Raw genomic sequence first — 10,078 nt, forward strand, 5'->3', positions numbered from 1 at the left:
TAAAAACTCAATACATATATCCATATGCATATTCCAACTGTAAGATGTTAGCAGCTGGTATTTTTATTATAATCCAGCTGTACGGAATTTTCATAATGCATAGTTCATATAGTTTACACTCGCGAATACCTGTTCGATATTCTGCTGTAGTCTACATCACGAAAAACGTGTCGTCAACCATGTCTGTATCCGGTCGCCACGCTGTTCCCCCGGAAACCACCGGCACGGCACTGCTGACATTTTTATTCCAACCGACTCGCTGATAACGCTATAGTCGCTGTTCCACGGCGGTCTTACAAAGGCCGCCCGGGCCGCAAAAATGTTTTGGGCGTCCCCCCCGAATTTAAGCGACACCCGCGATCTTGTCACGCCGTCGACTATTGGAAAACGCGCAAATAGGTATAATAGTGGCTTATCGCCCGACATCAGACGCCGCTCTTGCGCTGTCACCGTGTCGTTCCGCAGTGCAGACGAGAGCGCGTGACATACCTACGACCAGAATTCATTGTCGATTTCATTCGTTTCGTAATTTTTTCACCGTTAAATCGTGTCGTTTATATAATATATAGTTATGTGTACAATAGGCGCAGACGACAGAGAATTCTTTTTTAGAAAATTCTGTTATTATATTTATACAATTATACTAGTTATACTCTCTAGCGCAGTTTTTCAGTTGTAAATTTTGTATCGTTTTATATTATAATCTCTTTGTTAATTAAATAAATAAATAATCAGAAATCTGTTGTTACTATTGTCAACCATATATGTATATAATTTGTGTGTGTAATATATCCATATCTATCTCACGGTTTAAACATTCCATTAAACGCGATACCTGAGACAATTCAAGTACGATGCACTACTACTCGAATTTCGGCAGAGGTTTCGAATACCATAACGTCCATAACAAGTGTGGAGACCGAGACTATGGTTTACACTATTAGAAAAAATGTCGATCATTTTGGAAGCGGACAAAAAAGTTTCTCCGCCGTTTACTTTGTTGTACATAGCATGGCCGGCAGTATAAAATATACTTATAATACCATGTTAACTTCGGCAAATTTTGTTTGATGCAAATAAACATTTTTTTCTATGTAATTTAATTGGTTATTATTGAATATATATTAATATATTATTATTATTAATTGTCACCCAAATGCAATCCCGAAATTAATCTATGCAATTAGTGAGTTTGTGACTATTTTTTATTGATACTTTCGGTATTTTTGTGACTTGTGTAATAAAATCTCACGAGGAAATTTGTATTGAACACTTAATCTACTTGACAAAGGAACAAAAAAATGTTATGGAAAAAAATATTATGTGTCATGTGTGCAATTAAGCTCACATATAAGTTATGAACTTAGACGTGAAGTCATTTAGGAGTGGCTGCAAGAGTGTTCAGGGCGTTTACACCCGAGTGTAAGAGACGTTCGCAATCTCGTCACGCCACGGCCGTCACCGTGTTTTCCCAAATATTGTAGACAAGTGTCGTGACAGACTACCATATATTTTCATTGTCGATATCATTGGTTTCTTTTTTATTTTCGTTACTTTTTCACTGTTACATCTTATCGTTTGTATATGTGTACGTTCAAGACAACGGAGATTGTTATAAACTTTTTTGCTATATACATAATACATATATTTATCCTGTTCTGCTAGGTGTCTATATTATATTATAATACGTGCTACGACTGATACGTAATTTAAATGATAAAATAATATTTGTATTCATAACAACGGTCTATGCTTGCGATTCTGTCACTGTATAATGCTGATGCATTGCTGAAAATTTTCAGACGAATACGGCGTGAAGCACGTCCCTACATATTGGTGTACCAGAAACGCAATGAGACGAGTCAAAAATGGACTTTGAGAAATTTAAATTAAATGTTCTTAAATTTTATACATTTGATTTTTATCATTTCGCTATTTTTAATTTTTTTATGACGTAAAAATACTGTTCTCATTTATAGTATTTATGTCGGACTAATTATTATTGATTCAGCTTTTACATTTCTAAGATTATGAGTTTTAAATGTATCTAAAATTAAACAATATTTGACATTTTTATACAACGAACATCTACGTCATCTTTGAGGATTACGCTGTCGTACTCATCGACACCGAGTGCCCGCGGCCGCGTGCCTACTGCTGATCCTACCTGTCAACGTGCTGCGATTGTGCAGGCCGTCGAGGGCGCCGGACGACGTTAGTGCCGTATTGGTGAAGGGGATTCCCTTGCATACGTCCGAAACGTAAGCATGTGCCGTAGGGAGATGCAATTCGACAAACAATGTTTCGTACGGTTGTACTGCAAACCGAAGATCGTCAACAATGACGTCACTGTGCTAGGCGAATCCGCGGAGACGGCACGTTTTTCGAGACACTTGCGACTCGCGAACGCCACCGCAACACCCGATGCGGCCGGCACTACAGCTGCTGCTCCAATAACTGTCGTTTACGTTACAAACCTTATATATTGTGTTGGTAGCTTTAGAATAAATTGATGTATCATATTTAATTTAAATAAACGTTATCCATGTTTTTGTTTATGATATTTCAATTTTAAAGCGATATTAATATGATTATTTTTGAATCGCAACATGCATTGACCTTTTTTTTTTTTTTTGCTAAAAGGGACGATTCAGAAACCAAAGGTCATGTGGTCATCTATAACTTTAGACAAGGTTACCAACCACGAGCCGAGACCTGATAAGGTTTACCGCAGTCGAAGCTATATGTATCACCATTCACCATAGGTGATGAGCTACGTTGCGTGCAGGGTATGCAACTACACGTCAAAAGCGTCCTGAAAAACAGCTTTAATTTAAGTTGAGCAAAAATTTAAAAGTCGCATTTAAAATTTTTAAATATTGCAATATCAATATGATTTCCACAGAACTAAAGAGAATTGATTTTCGTAAATAATGATACCTACTAGAAAAGTTAACTTACTTCATGATAGGATATCATAACCGATTACATAGTCATTCGATAAATACATTTTTAATTAAACGTTTAACGATATGCATTTATTTATTCATATATTTATAGTGACAAATGTGTGTAATATATGATATTATTATATTGTTTTTATTCTTTAATATTTAAACCCGATAAAATATAACAAACATTAAAGTTATAATTTAGCTGGCTGTATCATCAGCAAAGGTGGCTAGGGTAGTGTCGTTAGAATGGGAGCATAAAATATATAAAGTTTATATTATAAGCGTATTTGTGTGTATTATAATAAACAAGTAATATTTTGATAATGAGTTACTGCAATATTTTAGAAATAAAGTGATTATGTTATATTTTGAAATTGTTAATTCATTGGTCATTCAAAGATACTGAAAATATTAAAATATCAACTCAACACTATCCTTAAAAACGTTGATCAAAATATCTAAATATTTTATCAAATTATCTCAAAAAGTATTAATAATATTGAAATGCTGTGTGGGGTAAAACACTCGAGAAATAGCGTTGAATTCCATCTTTCACCTAGCCACCGGGGCGGTCGTCTATAACCATAATTAAATATTAATAATATAATAAATTCTGTAATTTCGGAAAAATTGTATTAACTTTCTGCAATACTAATAATTAATAGGTAAATAATAATTTAGCTATGGGTATCAAAAAAATATATCATGAAATATAGGCTGACAGACCGTCTCCGCTCAGAATCGTTTTTCGTATAGATATAATGATATTGATATATCATTATATTCAAATTTAACACACCCGTAATAGTAACGCGTTCGACACCAAATGTAAGTACAACAAAGCGGTATCTACAACCCACTTACCTACCATTTTATTAAAAATAATTATTTTCAATCTAGTTTCATTTTTTTTGAAATATTATTATAGAAAGTATTCAAAACTTAAGTTTTCCTTATTCCTTAAACCTTAACAAATATATATATTTATTTATTTTCGAATGAATTAAGTACTAAGCAGTTTTAGCCACAACTATTATACATTTATACAATTAAAATTAATTAATAGCTATGTATAAACAACTTCATGCCGTGTACGCCTTTATAATTTATGGTGAGCCACGTTGCTTTTAAGTTATAACTTATAACAGTTATAATATTCGGCATTCACTATAGCGATTAGAAAAATATTATGTTATCGTGTTCCGCTTTTCGGTACATCATTGATGCTTGTCCACAAACAAAAAAATAATATATCGTTTGACGTTCAGTTTATTATCATTATTTATTATCATATTCGGTTATCTGTCTATAATAGTTTTGTAGCGGCTTCCGTTGAACTACAGGAAGAAACTGAGTGACTGTGTCTCAGATTAATTAATTTAATGAGTTCAGCATCGCTCTGTAGTTCGTCGTGTTCAATAGTTTATCATTACTTACTGTTTTATGGTACATAAAAAAACATGACGTGTAACAACATTTAGGTATTTAAATTGAACGGCGTTTAGTTTTGCGATCAGTATTTCAAAGATTTATTTACACTTTCAGTTATCCATTATAAATACTGAAATCAGTCATGGTAAGTTAAAAAAATGTTTAAGCTAATATTGATTTTATAATAAATTGCTTTAAATATACTTCTTATTAAACAATAATATTTTACAAAATTAATTCTATTAAATTTTGCTTGCAGAAGTTAATATTCAAGTTTATGGTATTAGTCTTAATGTTTTGCATTTATTCAATGTCTGTAAATGGAGTACCAAACACCAAAGAACCGGTTTTAGAAAAAGTAAGTGCACACCGTGTTTCAATAAATTATAAACGTGTAAATTCATAATTTATTAAATTACACATGTGTAGTTACAAGCACAACAGCAACATTTCAGGGGTGAAGAACACAATCCAGATTATGACCATGAAGCTTTTCTTGGACAAGAAGCAGAAGAATTTGATAATTTGACGCAAGAAGAAAGCCAAAGGAGACTTAGGTAATTTTGGTTTTTCAATTCTTAAGTTAGTTTTTGCTAAGATATTACCATCTATTAATTAGTACTTCTTATTTTGGTTGTTTTTTATAGTGTAATTGTCGATAAAATTGATAAAAACAATGATGGATATGTTACACAAGAGGAACTTAAAGATTGGATTAAATTCACTCAGACTCGTTATATAATGAATGACGTACATAGCCAATGGGATAACCACAAAAACTTAGAAAATGAAAAATTATCATGGGCAATTTATAGAAAAGATACATATGGATTTATGTCTGGTAAGATTTATTTGTTTTAATGTTAGAAATGTTTTAATTATCTTCCATTAACTATTAGTTATTATAAGCAGTGCTTGAATTGGAAAAAATTAGAAGGGGGTGCAGAAGTATAAAAAATATGTATATCTGAATTTAAATATTTTATTAGTTATTGATTAATATATTACTAGGAAGGAGGGTACAAATAAATATTTTTTTTAAAAGAAGATAAAAGAAGAGGGACTTCATCTCCCATTAATTTAAGCACTGGTTATAAGTTTATAACCCAATCAGGTCATTCTGAACTTTTGTCAATGTTGATTAGTTTCAATATTTTCACTGAATAAATTTATTTTTGTAGATGACGAAGCAAAAGAAGCACATAAATCTGATGATTCCTATACATATGCCAAAATGATACTAAGAGATAAGAGAAGGTGGGCAGCAGCTGACGTAGATAGTGACGGTCTGTTGTCCAAAGAAGAATTTATCTCATTCTTACATCCTGAAGAAAGTGTTCACATGAAAGATATTGTTGTATATGAAACTATGGATGATATGGATAAAGATAAAGACAATAAAATATCAATGGATGAATATATTGGTAATTTTATTTTTATAAATTTACTCTAAAAGTAAAGTTAGTTCCCATAATTAGTATACCTATCAAATATTTGTCATTTTTAAATACTTACCAGTTGTTACCCTATAGAAATGACCATCTATTTATACAACTAGTTTATTTCTGGTACACTTCTCAAGGATAGTTAGTAAATGTGTCACAAATTAAAAGTCACGGTCAATATATTAATAAATAGGTCTTGTAAGTTCATTTATTTTCATATAGATCTTATAAGTCATATTAAATAGTAACAAAGAAATTTGCTTCTTGTTGACATGATTTAATAAATTTTGAAATTTAATTTTGTATGTAATTGCATATTAAAGCATAATCATACATTAATTTTTTTGCATTTAAAGATTATTTAAAATTTTTTAAAGTTATTATAAACATATTATAAACTGCTTTTACGTAGGTAGATACTTACTAATTTTTTTGATGTCTATTAAAAACAATATTTGATTGAAAACTATAAACATTAAACATACTATCTAAATTTAAAATATAAAACTAATATGTAGATGTTAATATGATAAAAAGGTATATTCAATCCACAGTTAAAATAAAAATAAACATAAGTGCATATTTGAGTATTTTTAGGGTCATAGTTGTATTCAAATTCAAGTCATTTTTATTGCATAAACTTACGAGCCCTATTAATGAATATACTTGACAAATTTGCCAATCATCGAAACACTTAATGCACAAATAATTTTCTTATTTGATTATTAGTGAAGTGGCCACTTGGGAGTGCTTCAGCAACTTAATTTAAAAATAAACTTTTCTATTTATCTTTATTAGCTGATTTGTTTCCCGGTGTGGAGCCAAATGAAGAACCAAATTTCATTAAAAGTGAAATAGAACAATTTAAGACATACAGAGATAAAGATGGTGATGGATTTTTGGACATTGGAGAGGTTTGGAAAATTTAATTTTATTTCAGCAAATAATTTTAATAATTTATTATAATAATTTTTAATTTAAGGTCAAAGATTGGATATTACCTGACAATTTTGATCATGCCGAAGCAGAAAGCAGACACCTTGTTTATGAATCTGATTCAGATGCTGACGGCAAATTAACTAAAGAAGAAATATTAGCAAAATATGATTTGTTTGTTGGATCCCAGGCTACAGATTTTGGAGAGGCCATTATGAAACACGATGAGTTATAAACCAAAAAAAAAAAAAAAATTATTACAATTAATCACATTATTTTTATATAATTAGTCAATATATTTATATACATTATATTAGTGTAACCTAAATATTATTTTTATTTGTATACGAAATTTACTTAAATATTTAATATTTAATGATAATTAAATATTAAAAATTAATATCTGACTGAATCATGCCAAAACTATTTTTTCTTGTATATGATACTATTTTTTTACACTATTTATATCTGTTCAATAATTTTAGATTTTTATACTTAAAAAATATAAATCTGTTATATTCTGCTGTTTTTTGTAGATCATTTATTGATATATTTTTAAAGAGTTTGTGTACTTATATGAATGTATTTTGTAATATTCATTACATGAAAATGTAATTATTGGATTTATTAAATTGATTTTTTATTATAAATATTATCTTTATTTCATCAATAGTAAATTTTAATTAAAAACCCAGTTATACTTATTAAATATAAAGTATAGTATAAGTATAGTATATTAATATTCAAAATGTTTTGTTTGTATAGTATATTTACTGTAAATTCAACTATTTCTATCTGCATAATATTACATTGTATCAATCATGTTATAGACTGTTAACAATAATTTTCAAAAAGGTTTTTATTTTTATTATCAACAGCAACTTAATACAGCTAAACAATCTATGGTGAACCTGGACTCATGGAAATGCCATTGATTTTAATTACCTTATTTTTAACTTCCTTAAACTAAAAACAATATTAAAAAAAAAGACTGATAAAAATAAATTTTTTAAATCTTAGTTCTCCAATAAAAATTTAAAAAAAATATTTTTACCTAGGTTGTAATAAATATAAATAAAAAAATAGCATTAGTAAAATAACAATGAACTTCAATTTACAAATTAAAAAATTAAAACATTCTAACTTTTTTTACCAGTTCTTTTAATATAATATCTTATGTTAAATTGTAATATCTAATATATAACCACGAGTATCTTAAATACCAAAATTTAGTAATTTAATAATCGTTTTGAAGAAAATAGAAAAATTGGGCATGGGTGTTATATTTATGTTATTGAAATATTATGAAAATTATCAATAGGATAAAAGGTAAACATTTCTTTTACAATAAAACATTTTTGGTTTATGGTACTAGATTTGAACATTAGTCATTTTGATTAAAAGATGAGTGTAGTTGAATTTAATAAAAGCGGTTTCCTTGTAATAAAAGTGAAGTACATTAATGTTAGATAATATAAATCCAAAACCCAAAATTAGACTAGGTAGGTAGATACATAACTCGTTTTTGACTATTTGGCGCGAGCCCAACTTAAGTAAAAACATAACGCTTAACTTTAAAAAAATAATTAAATACTTGTAACTTATAGCAAATATTTTTGTCTATTTTAACATTTTTATTTTTTTCATGCTTGCAAATACAAAATTATATAAATAGGTACTAAAACTAAACGACAATAATTAACAGCTAGTTGTTAGTATTTAATTTAAATCGGCTATTTTTTACTGATAAAGTGATAATCTTATCACTGTTAAAAATTTAAAAACTGTAAATAAATTGTTATATAAAAGTTTCAATTTTGATTTTCGATTAAAATAATTCACAGAAAATTACAAATTGAAAATGTCTTTTTTAATGAGATGAATGATATAACCAGAAAATTATCATGTCAGCATTTAATTTTAGCGGTCCTGCGGAGATATTGAGAGCAGAACAAAAAGACGAGGAACTTTATGAACGAATTAATCGACAGCTAAGTGAATTTCTTCTAAAATTCAAAGGTAATTAATTTATTACGATTAAGTATGATGTTACATGATTGACCGTGATAGACCTCTGCTGCTAATAATTAAATGTTTTTAGGACATGTGTTTATAAACAAAAATAAACAGAACATATTTTGTACATCACAATTACTGTACTATGCACTCACGACGCTGTCTAAGCTCCAAACACTGGGCGAAGAATATACAAAAATTGTCCAAGTTGGAAAAACTGGAAAACACATTCCAGGACTTATAGTAATTAAAATGCTAAAAATAGTGGTATAAACAAAAGTTTACTGTGAATGGTTTTGTTTACAGCAAAGCACTGGTATGATATTAGCCCACGTATTTGGAGACAGACTTATAATCCTAGCTTTGGATCGTTTAATTGATAACGTTCAACATAACAAATCAATAACAAGTCTGGCCAAAGATCAAATCATACGATTCGCAACATCTGTCAAATCTCTAGTTCCACTGTTACAAAGCCTCAACAGAGTATTATTTTACTGGAACGGTTCCTTTTATACTTGGGCCAAACGATTTTTTCACATAAAATATGTAAGCATAGGCCTAAACTTTAAACTTAAATAATTCAAAGTTGTAATATTAATTTTTTATTTAAGATCTATGCTGCCCCATGGTACCGCCCTAAGCGGCCTTTACATGTGTTTAAAATTCTTAGTGTTTTGACTGCCATCCATTTGAGTGTGCTCATGATCATGACTGTGTTTAAAACCCCAAAAGTACAAAAAAACGCGGAAGAACATCTCAATCAGCTAACTCCATTGAATAGTAGCAGTAAATGTTCTCTTTGTTTAGAACCAAGACAAAATACCTCACTTTCGTTTTGTGGACATCTATTTTGTTGGTCTTGTATTCATGAATGGTTACAAACTAATGACTTTTGTCCAATATGCCGCAAAAGACTAAATCCTCGAATGGTGGTACCTTTACAAAATTTTATTTAGGTAAGCCGTGAACAAATTTAGAGTGCAATTGTACATTTAATTAGGAAAAAGGGAAAAATTATTGTGATAAAATTTTAGTTAATTAGAAATTTTTGATTGTATTTAATAAAATATTTTTATATGATCTAAAAAAAGTAACTTGTTGTCCAATTATTTTGATTACTCAGTGGATTATTAAATTATTTTGTTATTGGTATTTTTATTGATGGTTTATTTTTATAAAAAACAATTACAACAAATTAATGTGTTAATTTGTTTATTTTTCTTGTATATGTCATGTACTCATATACTTAATCACTTAAAAGATTTGTTAATCTAAGTTTAAAATAATTATTAT

The 10,078-nt window shown here is 29.0% G+C and overlaps 2 protein-coding genes across 2 annotated transcripts; both read left to right on the forward strand.

The window, feature by feature from the left end:
* Positions 1-4,258: 4,258 nt before the first annotated feature.
* On the forward strand, positions 4,259-7,057 carry LOC112595218 (calumenin). Its single transcript, XM_025340351.1, has 7 exons — positions 4,259-4,530; positions 4,645-4,743; positions 4,815-4,942; positions 5,033-5,226; positions 5,567-5,809; positions 6,629-6,744; positions 6,813-7,057. The coding sequence occupies exons 1-7, from the start codon at positions 4,528-4,530 to the stop codon at positions 6,999-7,001; spliced, it is 972 nt and encodes a 323-aa protein (XP_025196136.1). The 5' UTR covers positions 4,259-4,527; the 3' UTR covers positions 7,002-7,057.
* A 1,500-nt stretch (positions 7,058-8,557) lies between these two features.
* LOC112595229 (peroxisome biogenesis factor 10-like) lies at positions 8,558-9,822 on the forward strand. The gene is made up of 4 exons (XM_025340365.1): positions 8,558-8,785; positions 8,868-9,025; positions 9,089-9,331; positions 9,397-9,822. The coding sequence occupies exons 1-4, from the start codon at positions 8,671-8,673 to the stop codon at positions 9,739-9,741; spliced, it is 861 nt and encodes a 286-aa protein (XP_025196150.1). The 5' UTR covers positions 8,558-8,670; the 3' UTR covers positions 9,742-9,822.
* Positions 9,823-10,078: the final 256 nt, after the last annotated feature.

Source organism: Melanaphis sacchari, unplaced genomic scaffold (genome assembly GCF_002803265.2).
Source record: "Melanaphis sacchari strain LSU unplaced genomic scaffold, SCAv2.0 Contig261_pilon_pilon, whole genome shotgun sequence".
NCBI lineage: Eukaryota > Metazoa > Arthropoda > Insecta > Hemiptera > Aphididae > Melanaphis > Melanaphis sacchari.